This window comes from Salmo salar, chromosome 02 (assembly GCF_965601325.2).
Source record: "Salmo salar chromosome 02, fSalSal1, whole genome shotgun sequence".
Lineage (NCBI taxonomy): Eukaryota > Metazoa > Chordata > Actinopteri > Salmoniformes > Salmonidae > Salmo > Salmo salar.
This window is the reverse complement of record NC_138292.1, coordinates 10,407,621-10,428,137: the sequence shown is the minus strand read 5'-3', so window position 1 is coordinate 10,428,137 and position 20,517 is coordinate 10,407,621. Positions and strand designations below refer to the sequence as shown.

At 46.2% G+C, this 20,517-nt stretch overlaps 2 protein-coding genes across 2 annotated transcripts; both read right to left on the bottom strand.

The window, feature by feature from the left end:
* Window positions 1-1,957: 1,957 nt before the first annotated feature.
* On the bottom strand, window positions 1,958-7,847 carry LOC145863957 (uncharacterized). Its single transcript, XM_082968566.1, has 5 exons — window positions 7,782-7,847; window positions 7,544-7,609; window positions 7,294-7,377; window positions 5,781-7,167; window positions 1,958-1,967 (listed from the first exon to the last, which is right to left on the bottom strand). The coding sequence occupies exons 1-5, from the start codon at window positions 7,840-7,842 to the stop codon at window positions 1,958-1,960; spliced, it is 1,608 nt and encodes a 535-aa protein (XP_082824692.1). The 5' UTR covers window positions 7,843-7,847.
* Window positions 7,848-12,217: 4,370 nt separating this feature from the next.
* On the bottom strand, window positions 12,218-18,560 carry LOC145863956 (uncharacterized). The gene is made up of 5 exons (XM_082968564.1): window positions 18,495-18,560; window positions 18,257-18,322; window positions 18,007-18,090; window positions 16,278-17,880; window positions 12,218-12,227 (listed from the first exon to the last, which is right to left on the bottom strand). Exons 1-5 carry the CDS (start codon window positions 18,553-18,555, stop codon window positions 12,218-12,220), a joined length of 1,824 nt encoding a protein of 607 aa, XP_082824690.1. The 5' UTR covers window positions 18,556-18,560.
* Window positions 18,561-20,517: the final 1,957 nt, after the last annotated feature.

The following is a 20,517-nucleotide window of genomic DNA, read 5'->3' as shown; positions in this document are numbered from 1 at the left end:
TTTTACAATTTTCTACATTGTAGAACATCAAAAGTATGAAATAACACATAAGGAATCCTGAAGTAACCAAAAAAGTGTTAAACAAATCAAAATATATTTTATATTTGAGATTCTTCAAAGTAGCCACCCTTTGCCTTGATGACAGCTTTGCACACTCTTGGCATTCACTCAACCAGCTTCATGAGGTACTCACCTGGAATGCATTTTAATTAACAGGTGTGCCTTGTTCAAAGTTAATTTGTGGAATTTATTTCCTTCTTAGTGCGTTTGAGCCAATCACTTGTTTTGTGACAAGGTAGGGGTGGTATACAGAAGATAGCCCTATTTGGTAAAATACCAAGTCCATATCATGGCAAGAACAGCTCAAATAAGCAAAGAGAAACAAAAGTCTATTATTATTTTAAGACATGAAGTTCAGTCAATCCGGAAAATTTCAAGAGCTTTAAATGTTTCTTCAAGTGCAGTTGCAAAATCCATCAAGCGCTATGTCTCTCATGAGGACCGCCACAGGAAAGGAAGACCCAGAGTTACCTCTGCTGTAAAGTTCAAGTAACAGACACATCTCAACATCAACTGTTTAGAGGAGACTACGTGAATCAGGCCTTCATGGTCAAATTGCTGCAAAGAAACCACTACTAAAGGACACCAATAAGAAGAAGAGACTTGCTTGGGCCAAGAAACACCAGCAATGGACATTAGACCGGTGGAAATCTGTCCTTTTGGAAAAGCAATCCAGGTGAAGCTGGTTGAGAGAATGCCAAGAGTGTGCAAAGGGTGGCTACATTGAAGTCTATATAAATATAAAATAGATTTTGATATGTTTAACACTTTTTTGGTTACTACATGATACCATATGTGTTATTTCATAGTTTTGAGTTCTTCACTACTATTTTACAATGTAGAAAATAGTCAAAATAAAGAAAAACCTTTGAATAAGTAGGTGTGTCCAAACTTTTGATTGGTACTATATATATATATATATATATATATATATATATATATATATATATTCTATAGTTTTGTTCTCTACATCGTTGGGGTGGGCTCGTAAGCAAGCATTTCACGGTAAAGAGTTGATTTGAGAGGGAAAGACAAAGAGCGAGGGAGTCCAAATGTATTCTGACCTAGTCTTTAGTATGAATCCATTTTTAATGAGACGAGTACAAAACATTAAAGGAACAGTTGTCTCCATGTCTCGTCCGTACCTGGTAGAGTATTCGGGTGGGGGTCCCGCAAAGTTCATCCCAATGGCTGGGGGAGGAGGGTAGGCCTCATTGGTCATGTAGAGACATATCTTTTCCAGAGAACCTACCAATTTTCCTTCCTGAGGAAATTGCAAGAAATTACCAGGCTTCCCGTTCAAACCGAAAGTGCTATTTAGAAGCATATGTTTTATTTAACCAGGTAAGTTGACTGAGAACACATTCTCATTTACAGCAATGACCTGGGGAATAGTTACAGGGGATGGGGCGGGTGAATGAGCCAATAGTAAGCTTGGGATGATTAGGTGACCGTGATGGTATGAGGGCCAGATTGGGAATTTAGCCAGGACACCAGGGTTAACACCCCTACTCTAACAATAAGTGCCATGGGATCTTTAGTGACCACAGAGAGTCAGGACACCTGTTTAACGTCCCACCCGAAAGACAGCACATGTCCCCAATCACTGCCCTGGGATATTATTTTAGACCAGAGGAAAGAGTGACTCCTACTGGCCCTCCAACACCACTTCCAGCAGCAACTGGTCTCCAATCTAGGGACTGACCAGGACCAACCCTGCTTAGCTTCAGAAGCAAGCCAGCTGTGGGATGCAGGGTGTTAAGCAGCGAATAAAATCCAACATGATTATAACACTCTACATGGAGAAATATACACTAATGGGTTCTTGTATTTGTTGCTATTTAATCAACTCAAAGTCACCACACTATTTCATTGATGTAGCCTAGTTTTAACCGGTCTATGAGGCACTGTTGGCCGACGGGTCAAATATGAGGTTATTACAGTAGCCTACCTTTCACTGAAAGATGCATTTCGGTCCTTTCCTCTCCCCTTACACCTGGCTATCAAGGGAATTTGGGAAGGTTGTGGCTGTTTATACTTCGGTTATTGTGATGATTTTGTCAGAGGAAACAAATCTGAATCTCTGATAATCTAACAGTTACGCTGTAGCGGAGATTCAGCACAATGGATAGCGTCGCAGTTGATCAATTGCACGTGAATCTAAACCCGCAGTTTATCATGTGCCATTCTTCGGCTATATTTACATCAAATCTTCTCAGGCCTACCTATTGCATCTGTTCTCCAGCAATAAAGTACATTATCAAGTTAATATTCATTTAGTCACAGCATAAATTAAACGTGAGCCTACACAATCAAATTAACTTGTCAAGACCCTGCCATTCTTCTCCGTTATTACTTTTATTCAAGACAAAATACCCCCAGTTCTCGCATTATTTTACAGACTTGGTCAGAAAGGGTAACTCATTCTCAAGACCCAGACAAACAAATGTAGAATAACATTCAATACACAAACGTAGGCTACATAACAGGGGCGGAAATCCCAGGGGGGACGGGGGGTACACGACCCCCCCATCCTGGGAAAAATATGATTTGTCCCCCCCAATATATCACTGTAAACATAACTCTGTAATTTAAATAATATGAATAATACGCAATGAAAGCAATTGTGCTGATTATAGACACTTAATAGAGCTTTTTTAAGTTTCAAAAGATTGCGACCCCCCACCCTTTGCCTCACAATGGTTTGATCCACTGCCAGTTCCTTAGTTGGCAAGGTAACAGAGGGTTCGTATCTACTGTCTGAAAGGCACTCAATGCACGTGACTGACATGAGGTTAATCCAGTCAATCGCGCCATAGCAATGATTTGTTTTATGTTGGCAGGGTTCACACACACACACACACACTAGCTGAATTTGCAGAGCTAGCGCGCAAATATTAACTATTAAGCTAGCTAGTACCTATTCCATTTATGTGGCGTCGTCAAAGATGGAATCTTTGCTATCGTCAATTTATTCCAAGATCAGCAATGTAAGTTAGTGCTTCAAAGTCCCTGTGATAAGGTTAGCAATAAACTGAAGTCCAAACTGAACAGAACTACACTCTCTTCTACCATTGTCTTAAATATATGTAATGGTCTCGTTGCAAAAGCTAAATTGTCGCAAGGGAACTTTTATTTATTTTATTTCACCTTTATTTAACCCGGGTAGCAAAGATTATAGCAAACACCACTGAAACGGAATTTGTGCTCGCTAGCTTTGCAAATTCAGCTATTGTTGGAAGCCAGCCAATATGAATAAAAAACGGTTAAAATTACAAAAGGTTGCAGCATATGTTGTGTAAATGGTGAACTCATACAGCTGTCAACTCTTGTCACTGCAATCCGTTTCACATTTGCTAGCTACCTTTTAGATCGAAGCCCATATAGAATGATAGAAGATATGATAGAAGCCCATCTCCTACTGTAAATAACCTACACACTGTGTGTGTGTGTGTGGCCAGCCAGGTAGAAAAATGGCAGAAAAAAGAAAAAAGACGGACATCAGAGTATTTTTCAGTACACCAAAATGCAAAGTAAGAACCCTAGTAGCCTAATATCTCAAAGACTAGTTGATAAAATGTTCATAAGAAAGAAGTGAAATGCTAATGAAAATGTTTCACAATGATGTCATTAGGCAGAGCAGGCAACAGATGGCACACAGACGGCAGAGCTGGGGACAGACTGGCAGAGACAGGGAGTCTCAGGTAAGTTTGTTGAGTCTTTGTTTGGCAACATTATGAAAGGTTCTCCATTTTTTTAAATTGTAAAATAGGAACATAATTGGAAAATGCCATGGATACCCCCACTCTCAACTTACACTGGTGACTGAACTAAGATCTGTTAAAGGCAATGGTATTGCTGTTGTGATTAGTTGTGTAGTTTTGGGTACCGGTAGTTAGGAGTACGGCAAACACCTTATTTCTTTGGTTCCTCAATATACATTTACCATATTACAACGTAGGCTGTGTGTGTTACAGCACTACTTTTGGTGTCCCCCTCAGGAATTGCTCTTCAGAAAATGTCATGTAATTGTCCCCTCCAAAGTTGATATCAGATTTTCGCCCCTGCTACATAAAATAACCTGGAAGGCCTACCCTGTAGCAAACAAAATATTTGCATAGGCCGTAACGGTTTAACTTGCTTCAAAACAGGCTGAATTCAGGTTGGCATAAGTGAGTAAAGCGGTGCCACAGAAATTGTTTTGAATTAAAGCAGATACCTACCGGTAGCTCAAAAGTTGGAGCCAATTTTGTTGCTGTATTAACTGCATTTAAAGGTTGCGTGTACATGCTCTTTGAATTCATGGCGACTATAAGTACGACGCACACCCCGAGCGTTGATCATGCGGATAGAGAAGGCCTGTATGAACAGACTTCACCTCACGCTTTTCATAGAAATTAACCGGTTAATTTCTCCCATGTAATCGGAGTGGGTGGGAAATCCTGGTAAAACTGTTCCCCCCCATCAAACCCTAGGTTAGAGGCGCTACAAGCAACTCTGGGAGAGCTAGGACCTGATAGCAGCCTGCCAGCTAAAGCAGGTTAGCATTGACTTATTTAACCTGAAAGTTTGGATTGTCACTGGGATATGAAGACCAACCGCCAAAACGATGGGCTAATGAGACGAGAGCTGGTTTCACATGTAAGCATTCACTAATAGGAAACCAAGTCAGTCAGGAGAGAAGACACCCAGCAGAGTAATTTAAATGCAAGTTGACAACCGTGATATTAGTTAGCACTGAAACCCCGATTCTAGCAACATCCTCATATGTACCAACCCCAGACACTGTGTTCCACAACCATCAAGTTAAAATGAACTAGAACCCATTCCACATCATGTGATGCTACTAGCATAAATTGACCAACACTGAGCAAATGTAGCTTAAACACAGGGGTCAAAGTATTAATATATTGCTGAGGCCAAAGCATGGTTATAATGCAAAATAAATGTTGCCAAGTAGGAACCGCCAAAACAATACTGAGGACACAAGTATTACAGTTAATGTTTAATTGAGCCAAAACAAGCAAATGCAGTTACACACACAGACAACCTGGACTAGAGTACCCATGAACTCTTGCATGGACCCCGAGCACCATGTCCCACGTCAGATATCCATGTTTGTGGTCAACGGGGGCTCCGATGAAGCGGTGAACAGTTCCTTAGAGGTAGCGTCGTCAGACGGGCCAGTCGCAGCTTCAGAGGTAGCGTCGTCAGACGGGCCAGTCGCAGCTTCAGAGGTAGCGTCGTCAGACGGGCCAGTCGCAGCTTCAGAGGTAGCGTCGTCAGACGGGCCAGTCGCAGCTTCAGAGGTAGCGTCGTCAGACGGGCCAGTCGCAGCTTCAGAGGTAGCGTCGTCAGACGGGCCAGTCGCAGCTTCAGAGGTAGCGTCGTCAGACGGGCCAGTCGCAGCTTCAGAGGTAGCGTCGTCAGACGGGCCAGTCGCAGCTTCAGAGGTAGCGTCGTCAGACGGGCCAGTCGCAGCTTCAGAGGTAGCGTCGTCAGACGGGCCAGTCGCAGCTTCAGAGGTAGCGTCGTCAGACGGGCCAGTCGCAGCTTCAGAGGTAGCGTCGTCAGACGGGCCAGTCGCAGCTTCAGAGGTAGCGTCGTCAGACGGGCCAGTCGCAGCTTCAGAGGTAGCGTCGTCAGACGGGCCAGTCGCAGCTTCAGAGGTAGCGTCGTCAGACGGGCCAGTCGCAGCTTCAGAGGTAGCGTCGTCAGACGGGCCAGTCGCAGCTTCAGAGGTAGCGTCGTCAGACGGGCCAGTCGCAGCTTCAGAGGTAGCGTCGTCAGACGGGCCAGTCGCAGCTTCAGAGGTAGCGTCGTCAGACGGGCCAGTCGCAGCTTCAGAGGTAGCGTCGTCAGACGGGCCAGTCGCAGCTTCAGAGGTAGCGTCGTCAGACGGGCCAGTCGCAGCTTCAGAGGTAGCGTCGTCAGACGGGCCAGTCGCAGCTTCAGAGGTAGCGTCGTCAGACGGGCCAGTCGCAGCTTCAGAGGTAGCGTCGTCAGACGGGCCAGTCGCAGCTTCAGAGGTAGCGTCGTCAGACGGGCCAGTCGCAGCTTCAGAGGTAGCGTCGTCAGACGGGCCAGTCGCAGCTTCAGAGGTAGCGTCGTCAGACGGGCCAGTCGCAGCTTCAGAGGTAGCGTCGTCAGACGGGCCAGTCGCAGCTTCAGAGGTAGCGTCGTCAGACGGGCCAGTCGCAGCTTCAGAGGTAGCGTCGTCAGACGGGCCAGTCGCAGCTTCAGAGGTAGCGTCGTCAGACGGGCCAGTCGCAGCTTCAGAGGTAGCGTCGTCAGACGGGCCAGTCGCAGCTTCAGAGGTAGCGTCGTCAGACGGGCCAGTCGCAGCTTCAGAGGTAGCGTCGTCAGACGGGCCAGTCGCAGCTTCAGAGGTAGCGTCGTCAGACGGGCCAGTCGCAGCTTCAGAGGTAGCGTCGTCAGACGGGCCAGTCGCAGCTTCAGAGGTAGCGTCGTCAGACGGGCCAGTCGCAGCTTCAGAGGTAGCGTCGTCAGACGGGCCAGTCGCAGCTTCAGAGGTAGCGTCGTCAGACGGGCCAGTCGCAGCTTCAGAGGTAGCGTCGTCAGACGGGCCAGTCGCAGCTTCAGAGGTAGCGTCGTCAGACGGGCCAGTCGCAGCTTCAGAGGTAGCGTCGTCAGACGGGCCAGTCGCAGCTTCAGAGGTAGCGTCGTCAGACGGGCCAGTCGCAGCTTCAGAGGTAGCGTCGTCAGACGGGCCAGTCGCAGCTTCAGAGGTAGCGTCGTCAGACGGGCCAGTCGCAGCTTCAGAGGTAGCGTCGTCAGACGGGCCAGTCGCAGCTTCAGAGGTAGCGTCGTCAGACGGGCCAGTCGCAGCTTCAGAGGTAGCGTCGTCAGACGGGCCAGTCGCAGCTTCAGAGGTAGCGTCGTCAGACGGGCCAGTCGCAGCTTCAGAGGTAGCGTCGTCAGACGGGCCAGTCGCAGCTTCAGAGGTAGCGTCGTCAGACGGGCCAGTCGCAGCGTCGTCAGAGGACATGCGCCTCAGCTTCTCCTCAGAGGACAGGGCATCATTTGCCTGAGAGCTACCATGGTTTGGAGAAGCTTGGGATTCTACTTCGTTAGTCTCTAAATACTCTATAGAAAAAACAAAAGGAACAGTTGGGTATTCTACAGCAACACATCTGTTCCACACGGTCTAGGCCGAATTGCCAGTCGAATGTTGAACCCAACAGTTTTCAAAGTATATGTTTCAGGCCGTACCTTCTCTGTCTTGTTTAGCGTCAGACCCTATGGATCGGAGCAAGGCCAGGGCATGCTCAATGGAGACGTCATTTGATGACAGCTCTGAAAAACGTAGGTTAAGGTACACAAGCAAAATTACCAAATCAAAGGCTTTGACAACGTTATTTAGACTGAGTTACTCTATGGTGTTGAATGAGTGTCAAACACAGCAGCACCATAGACAGTGACAAAGAACATAGCTAGAAGGGTTGTGGAAAGAAACACTTACCTCCAAGTCTCCTCTGCAGAGAGACTTGATCTTGCTTCTGGGACTTTCCAACAGGGTAACAAGAAACTGAGGAGAAAGTGTTGACAGAAGTTGAGTTCACACAAAATAGCTACATATATTAATAATAGATGACCAATGCGGAAGAAACAGACAGTCAAATTTGAATCTCCAACTTATAAAGTTAAGCATATTTCCCAAACAAATCCCTTCAATCCAAATAAAACGTTAGTGAACCAACCTTTGACAACCCCCACAGTCATCACAAAGAGCAGCAATTCTCTCACACCTCCCATGATCATGAGAATAGTCTGTGTTATCAACAGGTAATGTCTTCCCATGGCCTGTATGAGGCTTATATAGGCCACTAATGACCGTTTACCTGACAAACATGACTTAACGATCAATTAACAAGCTTGATTGAGGTGTTACATTCAGATAGAAATAGACCATGTAGAACATATGTTGATTCTTTGGTGGGCAGGCAATCTTTTCTACTCCATATATTGCATTTATATCTGTAATGTTTAACCCTAATGGTCTCAGAATCTTCAAAGATATTAGGGGGAAATAAACACTGTACCCAAATCCACTTTTTCCAATGCTCCTGGGAAATGGGTAGGCCTCCACCATACAGTTTTACAGCTGTGATATATTTATTTATTTACATAGATCACATACTTAAATATATATATGTTAGCTGTAGGTAGCTTTGGGATAAAATTCCCATATTGTATTGTTACTAACATAAATCATAATATATCATATTTTCCTCATTTGCTCTGTAGGAGGTTCGTCATATGAAGGACATTCAAGTGGATGTGACCCCTAACCTGACATAATGTAAACGTTATACATTAAGCTCTCTCCCTCAGTGACATGAATTAGTATATTTCATATTCTCAGAACCCAACAGTAGGTTTTAAGGTGTGGCTGCATGTTTGTCGTGGACGCATCGTCACTCTTGATGTTCTTTTTCCAGATTGCAAGTGAAACACCTTTAGATGTGGTAAGTGCCAGTTGGTAACTTTTCCTCACACTTGCTTGTTTAAGGTATGGATGCAACACCCCAGTATGTCTGCAGGGGCTGGTCACTGAGATTTACCATGTTACACATGCTACTAGACTAACCTTCCAAGTAAATATGTTACAAGTCTGAACTGGCCGTCCTTGTCTTTCCTCAACTAATTGAAAGCTCAGGGACAGACATCCTGAACGACTTTGATGTCAGAGCTCCCATCAGCCCTCTACACCTCGCTGTGAGTAAAGCCTACCTGCTCCTGTAGTGGTCTCCATATGACAAATGGCACCCTATTCCCTATTTAGTACACTACTTTTGACCAGATCCTTATAGGCCCTGATCAAAAGTAGTTCACTACATAGGGAATAGGGTGCTATCTGGGAAGCAGGCATGGTGTTGATTTTCCACAGGAAGTTGACTGTCCAGACAGACTCACACACCAAATTCCTATCTATTCCTGATTCGTGTAAAATACATGCATATTCTACACAGTGATGATGAGGATGATTTCCTTATTTTGCCATTTGAGTTAATCAACCTCAGGGGAGAAGTAGAGTGTTTGTTTCTCAATCCCACGCTTGGCAGGGACCTCCGATGTTGATGCTGGGCGGGAGCAAAAATGGGCTCCCGATTGAAAGACTCTGGTCTACTTTAGAGGTCTAGCACTGTATTTCTGTTCAGGCGTACCACTGGTCTACTATAGGACATCGAATATATATCTATTCAGGCGTACCACTGGACTTTGCTTGAGACTGTGTTTGTGTTTCTATTCAGGCGTACCACAGCCACCACCATGCTATGGAGGTCCTGGTTCAGTCTCTGCTGGATCTAGACGTGAGGGACAGCCAGGGGCGCACCCTCTGGACCTGTCTGCCTTAAAAAGTAATGAAGAGAGGTTGGGCCAGTGCTTTGGGGCCAGGGGGTTTTCATAACCAAGTAATGAAGAGATGGAGATTGGATCCAGAGGGTTGGAGACAGGAGGTTGGAGCCAGTGGGTTGGGACCCAGTGTGTCGGGACCCAGTGTGTCAAGTTTGCTGACGACACGAAGGCGATGAGAGGTCAGAGACTTGGCATTGTGGTGCCAGGACAACCTCTCCCTCAATGCCAGTAAGACCAAGGAGCTGATCGTGGTCTAAAGGAGCAAGAGGGGAGAGCACGTCCCCATCCACATCAACAGGGCTGTTCCTTGGCGACCTAACATGGTCCACACACACCCGCACAGTCGTGGCATGGGCACTCGCATCCTCAAAAAGTTAAAGGGTCTTGCTCTGACCCTACGCACAATCACTAGACTGTATACAAAGCATATGCACACTCACACACACTACATTCACACTCCCACACACACACACACACACACACACACACACACACACACACACACACACACACACACACACACAAACCGACACAACCCAAACACACATGCATCCACATTACACACTCTCACAAACACACACCTTTACACTCATCATTTGCAGCTGCTGCTCTGTTCTTTATTTTGCTATTATTATTATTATTATCAATCCTGATGCCTAGTCACTTTACCCAGCCTTCTTGTACATATCTACTTCAAATACCTCGTACCCCTGCACACTGATCTGGAACCTGTACTCCTTGTATATAGCTTTATTCTTGGGTATTTTATTCCTCGTGTTACAATATATACAGTACCAGTCAAAAGTTTGGACACACCTACTCATTCCAGGGTTTCTTTATTTATTTTTTACAATTTTCTACATTGTAGAACATCAAAAGTATGAAATAACACATAAGGAATCCTGAAGTAACCAAAAAAGTGTTAAACAAATCAAAATATATTTGAGATTTGAGATTCTTCAAAGTAGCCACCCTTTGCCTTGATGACAGCTTTGCACACTCTTGGCATTCACTCAACCAGCTTCATGAGGTACTCACCTGGAATGCATTTCAATTAACAGGTGTGCCTTGTTCAAAGTTAATTTGTGGAATTTATTTCCTTCTTAGTGCGTTTGAGCCAATCACTTGTTTTGTGACAAGGTAGGGGTGGTATACAGAAGATAGCCCTATTTGGTAAAATACCAAGTCCATATCATGGCAAGAACAGCTCAAATAAGCAAAGAGAAACAAAAGTCTATTATTATTTTAAGACATGAAGTTCAGTCAATCCGGAAAATTTCAAGAGCTTTAAATGTTTCTTCAAGTGCAGTTGCAAAATCCATCAAGCGCTATGTCTCTCATGAGGACCGCCACAGGAAAGGAAGACCCAGAGTTACCTCTGCTGTAAAGTTCAAGTAACAGACACATCTCAACATCAACTGTTTAGAGGAGACTACGTGAATCAGGCCTTCATGGTCAAATTGCTGCAAAGAAACCACTACTAAAGGACACCAATAAGAAGAAGAGACTTGCTTGGGCTAAGAAACACCAGCAATGGACATTAGACCGGTGGAAATCTGTCCTTTTGGAAAAGCAATCCAGGTGAAGCTGGTTGAGAGAATGCCAAGAGTGTGCAAAGGGTGGCTACATTGAAGTCTATATAAATATAAAATAGATTTTGATATGTTTAACACTTTTTTGGTTACTACATGATTCCATATGTGTTATTTCATAGTTTTGAGTTCTTCACTATTATTTTACAATGTAGAAAATAGTCAAAATAAAGAAAAACCTTTGAATAAGTAGGTGTGTCCAAACTTTTGATTGGTACTATATATATATATATATATTCTATAGTTTTGTTCTCTGCATCGTTGGGGTGGGCTCGTAAGCAAGCATTTCACGGTAAAGAGTTGATTTGAGAGGGAAAGACAAAGAGCGAGGGAGTCCAAATGTATTCTGACCTAGTCTTTAGTATGAATCCATTTTTAATGAGACGAGTACAAAACATTAAATGAACAGTTGTCTCCATGTCTCGTCCGTACCTGGTAGAGTATTCGGATGGGGGTCCCGCAAAGTTCATCCCAATGGCTGGGGGAGGAGGGTAGGCCTCATTGGTCATGTAGAGACATATCTTTTCCAGAGAACCTACCAATTTTCCTTCCTGAGGAAATTGCAAGAAATTACCAGGTTTCCCGTTCAAACCGAAAGTGCTATTTAGAAGCATATGTTTTATTTAACCAGGTAAGTTGACTGAGAACACATTCTCATTTACAGCAATGACCTGGGGAATAGTTACAGGGGATGGGGCGGGTGAATGAGCCAATAGTAAGCTTGGGATGATTAGGTGACCGTGATGGTATGAGGGCCAGATTGGGAATTTAGCCAGGACACCAGGGTTAACACCCCTACTCTAACAATAAGTGCCATGGGATCTTTAGTGACCACAGAGAGTCAGGACACCTGTTTAACGTCCCACCCGAAAGACAGCACATGTCCCCAATCACTGCCCTGGGATATTATTTTAGACCAGAGGAAAGAGTGACTCCTACTGGCCCTCCAACACCACTTCCAGCAGCAACTGGTCTCCAATCTAGGGACTGACCAGGACCAACCCTGCTTAGCTTCAGAAGCAAGCCAGCTGTGGGATGCAGGGTGTTAAGCAGCGAATAAAATCCAACATGATTATAACACTCTACATGGAGAAATATACACTAATGGGTTCTTGTATTTGTTGCTATTTAATCAACTCAAAGTCACCACACTATTTCATTGATGTAGCCTAGTTTTAACCGGTCTATGAGGCACTGTTGGCCGACGGGTCAAATATGAGGTTATTACAGTAGCCTACCTTTCACTGAAAGATGCATTTCGGTCCTTTCCTCTCCCCTTACACCTGGCTATCAAGGGAATTTGGGAAGGTTGTGGCTGTTTATACTTCGGTTATTGTGATGATTTTGTCAGATGAAACAAATCTGAATCTCTGATAATCTAACAGTTACGCTGTAGCGGAGATTCAGCACAATGGATAGCGCCGCAGTTGATCAATTGCACGTGAATCTAAACCCGCAGTTTATCATGTGCCATTCTTCGGCTATATTTACATCAAATCTTCTCAGGCCTACCTATTGCATCTGTTCTCCAGCAATAAAGTACATTATCAAGTTAATATTCATTTAGTCACAGCATAAATTAAACGTGAGCCTACACAATCAAATTAACTTGTCAAGACCCTGCCATTCTTCTCCGTTATTACTTTTATTCAAGACAAAATACCCCCAGTTCTCGCATTATTTTACAGACTTGGTCAGAAAGGGTAACTCATTCTCAAGACCCAGACAAACAAATGTAGAATAACATTCAATACACAAACGTAGGCTACATAACAGGGGCGGAAATCCCAGGGGGGACGGGGGGTACACGACCCCCCCATCCTGGGAAAAATATGATTTGTCCCCCCCAATATATCACTGTAAACATAACTCTGTAATTTAAATAATATGAATAATACGCAATGAAAGCAATTGTGCTGATTATAGACACTTAATAGAGCTTTTTTAAGTTTCAAAAAAAATTGCGACCCCCCACCCTTTGCCTCACAATGGTTTGATCCACTGCCAGTTCCTTAGTTGGCAAGGTAACAGAGGGTTCGTATCTACTGTCTGAAAGGCACTCAATGCACGTGACTGACATGAGGTTAATCCAGTCAATCGCGCCATAGCAATGATTTGTTTTATGTTGGCAGGGTTCACACACACACACACACTAGCTGAATTTGCAGAGCTAGCGCGCAAATATTAACTATTAAGCTAGCTAGTACCTATTCCATTTATGTGGCGTCGTCAAAGATGGAATCTTTGCTATCGTCAATTTATTCCAAGATCAGCAATGTAAGTTAGTGCTTCAAAGTCCCTGTGATAAGGTTAGCGATAAACTGAAGTCCAAACTGAACAGAACTACACTCTCTTCTACCATTGTCTTAAATATATGTAATGGTCTCGTTGCAAAAGCTAAATTGTCGCAAGGGAACTTTTATTTATTTTATTTCACCTTTATTTAACCCGGGTAGCAAAGATTATAGCAAACACCACTGAAACGGAATTTGTGCTCGCTAGCTTTGCAAATTCAGCTATTGTTGGAAGCCAGCCAATATGAAACAAACGGTTAAAATTACAAAAGGTTGCAGCATATGTTGTGTAAATGGTGAACTCATACAGCTGTCAACTCTTGTCACTGCAATCCGTTTCACATTTGCTAGCTACCTTTTAGATCGAAGCCCATATAGAATGATAGAAGATATGATAGAAGCCCATCTCCTACTGTAAATAACCTACACACTGTGTGTGTGTGTGTGTGTGTGGCCAGCCAGGTAGAAAAATGGCAGAAAAAAGACGGACATCAGAGTATTTTTCAGTACACCAAAACGCAAAGTAAGAACCCTAGTAGCCTAATATCTCAAAGACTAGTTGATAAAATGTTCATAAGAAAGAAGTGAAATGCTAATGAAAATGTTTCACAATGATGTCATTAGGCAGAGCAGGCAACAGATGGCACACAGACGGCAGAGCTGGGGACAGACTGGCAGAGACAGGGAGTCTCAGGTAAGTTTGTTGAGTCTTTGTTTGGCAACATTATGAAAGGTTCTCAATTTTTTTGACTTGTAAAATAGGAACATAATTGGAAAATGCCATGGATACCCCCACTCTCGACTGAACTAAGATCTGTTAAAGGCAATGGTATTGCTGTTGTGATTAGTTGTGTAGTTTTGGGTACCGGTAGTTAGGAGTACGGCAAACACCTTATTTCTTTGGTTCCTCAATATACATTTACCATATTACAACGTAGGCTGTGTGTTACAGCACTACTTTTGGTGTCCCCCTCAGGAATTGCTCTTCAGAAAATGTCATGTAATTGTCCCCTCCAAAGTTGATATCAGATTTTCGCCCCTGCTACATAAAATAACCTGGAAGGCCTACCCTGTAGCAAACAAAATATTTGCATAGGCCGTAACGGTTTAACTTGCTTCAAAACAGGCTGAATTCAGGTTGGCATAAGTGAGTAAAGCGGTGCCACAGAAATTGTTTTGAATTAAAGCAGATACCTACCGGTAGCTCAAAAGTTGGAGCCAATTTTGTTGCTGTATTAACTGCATTTAAAGGTTGCGTGTACATGCTCTTTGAATTCATGGCGACTATAAGTACGACGCACACCCCGAGCGTTGATCATGCGGATAGAGAAGGCCTGTATGAACAGACTTCACCTCACGCTTTTCATAGAAATTAACCGGTTAATTTCTCCCATGTAATCGGAGTGGGTGGGAAATCCTGGTAAAACTGTTCCCCCCCATCAAACCCTAGGTTAGAGGCGCTACAAGCAACTCTGGGAGAGCTAGGACCTGATAGCAGCCTGCCAGCTAAAGCAGGTTAGCATTGACTTATTTAACCTGAAAGTTTGGATTGTCACTGGGATATGAAGACCAACCGCCAAAACGATGGGCTAATGAGACGAGAGCTGGTTTCACATGTAAGCATTCACTAATAGGAAACCAAGTCAGTCAGGAGAGAAGACACCCAGCAGAGTAATTTAAATGCAAGTTGACAACCGTGATATTAGTTAGCACTGAAACCCCGATTCTAGCAACATCCTCATATGTACCAACCCCAGACACTGTGTTCCACAACCATCAAGTTAAAATGAACTAGAACCCATTCCACATCATGTGATGCTACTAGCATAAATTGACCAACACTGAGCAAATGTAGCTTAAACACAGGGGTCAAAGTATTAATATATTGCTGAGGCCAAAGCATGGTTATAATGCAAAATAAATGTTGCCAAGTAGGAACCGCCAAAACAATACTGAGGACACAAGTATTACAGTTAATGTTTAATTGAGCCAAAACAAGCAAATGCAGTTACACACACAGACAACCTGGACTAGAGTACCCATGAACTCTTGCATGGACCCCGAGCACCATGTCCCACGTCAGATATCCATGTTTGTGGTCAACGGGGGCTCCGATGAAGCGGTGAACAGTTCCTTAGAGGTAGCGTCGTCAGACGGGGGGCCAGTCGCAGCTTCAGAGGTAGCGTCGTCAGACGGGCCAGTCGCAGCTTCAGAGGTAGCGTCGTCAGACGGGCCAGTCGCAGCTTCAGAGGTAGCGTCGTCAGACGGGCCAGTCGCAGCTTCAGAGGTAGCGTCGTCAGACGGGCCAGTCGCAGCTTCAGAGGTAGCGTCGTCAGACGGGCCAGTCGCAGCTTCAGAGGTAGCGTCGTCAGACGGGCCAGTCGCAGCTTCAGAGGTAGCGTCGTCAGACGGGCCAGTCGCAGCTTCAGAGGTAGCGTCGTCAGACGGGCCAGTCGCAGCTTCAGAGGTAGCGTCGTCAGACGGGCCAGTCGCAGCTTCAGAGGTAGCGTCGTCAGACGGGCCAGTCGCAGCTTCAGAGGTAGCGTCGTCAGACGGGCCAGTCGCAGCTTCAGAGGTAGCGTCGTCAGACGGGCCAGTCGCAGCTTCAGAGGTAGCGTCGTCAGACGGGCCAGTCGCAGCTTCAGAGGTAGCGTCGTCAGACGGGCCAGTCGCAGCTTCAGAGGTAGCGTCGTCAGACGGGCCAGTCGCAGCTTCAGAGGTAGCGTCGTCAGACGGGCCAGTCGCAGCTTCAGAGGTAGCGTCGTCAGACGGGCCAGTCGCAGCTTCAGAGGTAGCGTCGTCAGACGGGCCAGTCGCAGCTTCAGAGGTAGCGTCGTCAGACGGGCCAGTCGCAGCTTCAGAGGTAGCGTCGTCAGACGGGCCAGTCGCAGCTTCAGAGGTAGCGTCGTCAGACGGGCCAGTCGCAGCTTCAGAGGTAGCGTCGTCAGACGGGCCAGTCGCAGCTTCAGAGGTAGCGTCGTCAGACGGGCCAGTCGCAGCTTCAGAGGTAGCGTCGTCAGACGGGCCAGTCGCAGCTTCAGAGGTAGCGTCGTCAGACGGGCCAGTCGCAGCTTCAGAGGTAGCGTCGTCAGACGGGCCAGTCGCAGCTTCAGAGGCAGCGTCGTCAGACGGGCCAGTCGCAGCTTCAGAGGCAGCGTCGTCAGACGGGCCAGTCGCAGCTTCAGAGGCAGCGTCGTCAGACGGGCCAGTCGCAGCTTCAGAGGTAGCGTCGTCAGACGGGCCAGTCGCAGCTTCAGAGGTAGCGTCGTCAGACGGGCCAGTCGCAGCTTCAGAGGTAGCGTCGTCAGACGGGCCAGTCGCAGCTTCAGAGGTAGCGTCGTCAGACGGGCCAGTCGCAGCTTCAGAGGTAGCGTCGTCAGACGGGCCAGTCGCAGCTTCAGAGGTAGCGTCGTCAGACGGGCCAGTCGCAGCTTCAGAGGTAGCGTCGTCAGACGGGCCAGTCGCAGCTTCAGAGGTAGCGTCGTCAGACGGGCCAGTCGCAGCTTCAGAGGTAGCGTCGTCAGACGGGCCAGTCGCAGCTTCAGAGGTAGCGTCGTCAGACGGGCCAGTCGCAGCTTCAGAGGTAGCGTCGTCAGACGGGCCAGTCGCAGCTTCAGAGGTAGCGTCGTCAGACGGGCCAGTCGCAGCTTCAGAGGTAGCGTCGTCAGACGGGCCAGTCGCAGCTTCAGAGGTAGCGTCGTCAGACGGGCCAGTCGCAGCTTCAGAGGTAGCGTCGTCAGACGGGCCAGTCGCAGCTTCAGAGGTAGCGTCGTCAGACGGGCCAGTCGCAGCTTCAGAGGTAGCGTCGTCAGACGGGCCAGTCGCAGCTTCAGAGGTAGCGTCGTCAGACGGGCCAGTCGCAGCTTCAGAGGTAGCGTCGTCAGACGGGCCAGTCGCAGCTTCAGAGGTAGCGTCGTCAGACGGGCCAGTCGCAGCTTCAGAGGTAGCGTCGTCAGACGGGCCAGTCGCAGCTTCAGAGGTAGCGTCGTCAGACGGGCCAGTCGCAGCTTCAGAGGTAGCGTCGTCAGACGGGCCAGTCGCAGCTTCAGAGGTAGCGTCGTCAGACGGGCCAGTCGCAGCTTCAGAGGTAGCGTCGTCAGACGGGCCAGTCGCAGCTTCAGAGGTAGCGTCGTCAGACGGGCCAGTCGCAGCTTCAGAGGTAGCGTCGTCAGACGGGCCAGTCGCAGCTTCAGAGGTAGCGTCGTCAGACGGGCCAGTCGCAGCTTCAGAGGTAGCGTCGTCAGACGGGCCAGTCGCAGCTTCAGAGGTAGCGTCGTCAGACGGGCCAGTCGCAGCTTCAGAGGTAGCGTCGTCAGACGGGCCAGTCGCAGCTTCAGAGGTAGCGTCGTCAGACGGGCCAGTCGCAGCTTCAGAGGTAGCGTCGTCAGACGGGCCAGTCGCAGCTTCAGAGGTAACGTCGTCAGACGGGCCAGTCGCAGCGTCGTCAGAGGACATGCGCCTCAGCTTCTCCTCAGAGGACAGGGCATCATTTGCCTGAGAGCTACCATGGTTTGGAGAAGCTTGGGATTCTACTTCGTTAGTCTCTAAATACTCTATAGAAAAAACAAAAGGAACAGTTGGGTATTCTACAGCAACACATCTGTTCCACACGGTCTAGGCCGAATTGCCAGTCGAATGTTGAACCCAACAGTTTTCAAAGTATATGTTTCAGGCCGTACCTTCTCTGTCTTGTTTAGCGTCAGACCCTATGGATCGGAGCAAGGCCAGGGCATGCTCAATGGAGACGTCATTTGATGACAGCTCTGAAAAACGTAGGTTAAGGTACACAAGCAAAATTACCAAATCAAAGGCTTTGACAACGTTATTTAGACTGAGTTACTCTATGGTGTTGAATGAGTGTCAAACACAGCAGCACCATAGACAGTGACAAAGAACATAGCTAGAAGGGTTGTGGAAAGAAACACTTACCTCCAAGTCTCCTCTGCAGAGAGACTTGATCTTGCTTCTGGGACTTTCCAACAGGGTAACAAGAAACTGAGGAGAAAGTGTTGACAGAAGTTGAGTTCACACAAAATAGCTACATATATTAATAATAGATGACCAATGCGGAAGAAACAGACAGTCAAATTTGAATCTCCAACTTATAAAGTTAAGCATATTTCCCAAACAAATCCCTTCAATCCAAATAAAACGTTAGTGAACCAACCTTTGACAACCCCCACAGTCATCACAAAGAGCAGCAATTCTCTCACACCTCCCATGATCATGAGAATAGTCTGTGTTATCAACAGGTAATGTCTTCCCATGGCCTGTATGAGGCTTATATAGGCCACTAATGACCGTTTACCTGACAAACATGACTTAACGATCAATTAACAAGCTTGATTGAGGTGTTACATTCAGATAGAAATAGACCATGTAGAACATATGTTGATTCTTTGGTGGGCAGGCAATCTTTTCTACTCCATATATTGCATTTATATCTGTAATGTTTAACCCTAATGGTCTCAGAATCTTCAAAGATATTAGGGGGAAATAAACACTGTACCCAAATCCACTTTTTCCAATGCTCCTGGGAAATGGGTAGGCCTCCACCATACAGTTTTACAGCTGTGATATATTTATTTATTTACATAGATCACATACTTAAATATATATATGTTAGCTGTAGGTAGCTTTGGGATAAAATTCCCATATTGTATTGTTACTAACATAAATCATAATATATCATATTTTCCTCATTTGCTCTGTAGGAGGTTCGTCATATGAAGGACATTCAAGTGGATGTGACCCCTAACCTGACATAATGTAAACGTTATACATTAAGCTCTCTCCCTCAGTGACATGAATTAGTATATTTCATATTCTCAGAACCCAACAGTAGGTTTTAAGGTGTGGCTGCATGTTTGTCGTGGACGCATCGTCACTCTTGATGTTCTTTTTCCAGATTGCAAGTGAAACACCTTTAGATGTGGTAAGTGCCAGTTGGTAACTTTTCCTCACACTTGCTTGTTTAAGGTATGGATGCAACACCCCAGTATGTCTGCAGGGGCTGGTCACTGAGATTTACCATGTTACACATGCTACTAGACTAACCTTCCAAGTAAATATGTTACAAGTCTGAACTGGCCGTCCTTGTCTTTCCTCAACTAATTGAAAGCTCAGGGACAGACATCCTGAACGACTTTGATGTCAGAGCTCCCATCAGCCCTCTACACCTCGCTGTGAGTAAAGCCTACCTGCTCCTGTAGTGGTCTCCATATGACAAATGGCACCCTATTCCCTATTTAGTACACTACTTTTGACCAGATCCTTATAGGCCCTGATCAAAAGTAGTTCACTACATAGGGAATAGGGTGCTATCTGGGAAGCAGGCATGGTGTTGATTTTCCACAGGAAGTTGACTGTCCAGACAGACTCACACACCAAATTCCTATCTATTCCTGATTCGTGTAAAATACATGCATATTCTACACAGTGATGATGAGGATGATTTCCTTATTTTGCCATTTGAGTTAATCAACCTCAGAGGAGAAGTAGAGTGTTTGTTTCTCAATCCCACGCTTGGCAGGGACCTCCGATGTTGATGCTGGGCGGGAGCAAAAATGGGCTCCCGATTGAAAGACTCTGGTCTACTTTAGAGGTCTAGCACTGTATTTCTGTTCAGGCGTACCACTGGTCTACTATAGGACATCGAATATATATCTATTCAGGCGTACCACTGGACTTTGCTTGAGACTGTGTTTGTGTTTCTATTCAGGCGTACCACAGCCACCACCATGCTATGGAGGTCCTGGTTCAGTCTCTGCTGGATCTAGACGTGAGGGACAGCCAGGGGCGCACCCTCTGGACCTGTCTGCCTTAAAAAGTAATGAAGAGAGGTTGGGCCAGTGCTTTGGGGCCAGGGGGTTTTCATAACCAAGTAATGAAGAGATGGAGATTGGATCCAGAGGGTTGGAGACAGGAGGTTGGAGCCAGTGGGTTGGGACCCAGTGTGTCGGGACCCAGTGTGTCAAGTTTGCTGACGACACGAAGGCGATGAGAGGTCAGAGACTTGGCATTGTGGTGCCAGGACAACCTCTCCCTCAATGCCAGTAAGACCAAGGAGCTGATCGTGGTCTAAAGGAGCAAGAGGGGAGAGCACGTCCCCATCCACATCAACAGGGCTGTTCCTTGGCGACCTAACATGGTCCACACACACCCGCACAGTCGTGAAGAGGGCGCGCCAG

Excerpts from the sequence above, each read along its gene's own strand:
- LOC145863957 (XM_082968566.1), bottom strand. The coding sequence starts at position 7,842 with ATGATCATGGGAGGTGTGAGAGAATTGCTGCTCTTTGTGATGACTGTG. Across the intron at positions 7,610-7,781 it reads GACTGTGGGGGTTGTCAAAG|TTTCTTGTTACCCTGTTGGA; the intron begins GTTGGTTCACTA and ends CTTTCTCCTCAG. Across the intron at positions 7,378-7,543 it reads TCTGCAGAGGAGACTTGGAG|AGCTGTCATCAAATGACGTC; the intron begins GTAAGTGTTTCT and ends TACGTTTTTCAG.
- LOC145863956 (XM_082968564.1), bottom strand. The coding sequence starts at position 18,555 with ATGATCATGGGAGGTGTGAGAGAATTGCTGCTCTTTGTGATGACTGTG. Across the intron at positions 18,091-18,256 it reads TCTGCAGAGGAGACTTGGAG|AGCTGTCATCAAATGACGTC; the intron begins GTAAGTGTTTCT and ends TACGTTTTTCAG. Across the intron at positions 17,881-18,006 it reads CGCTAAACAAGACAGAGAAG|AGTATTTAGAGACTAACGAA; the intron begins GTACGGCCTGAA and ends TTTTTTCTATAG.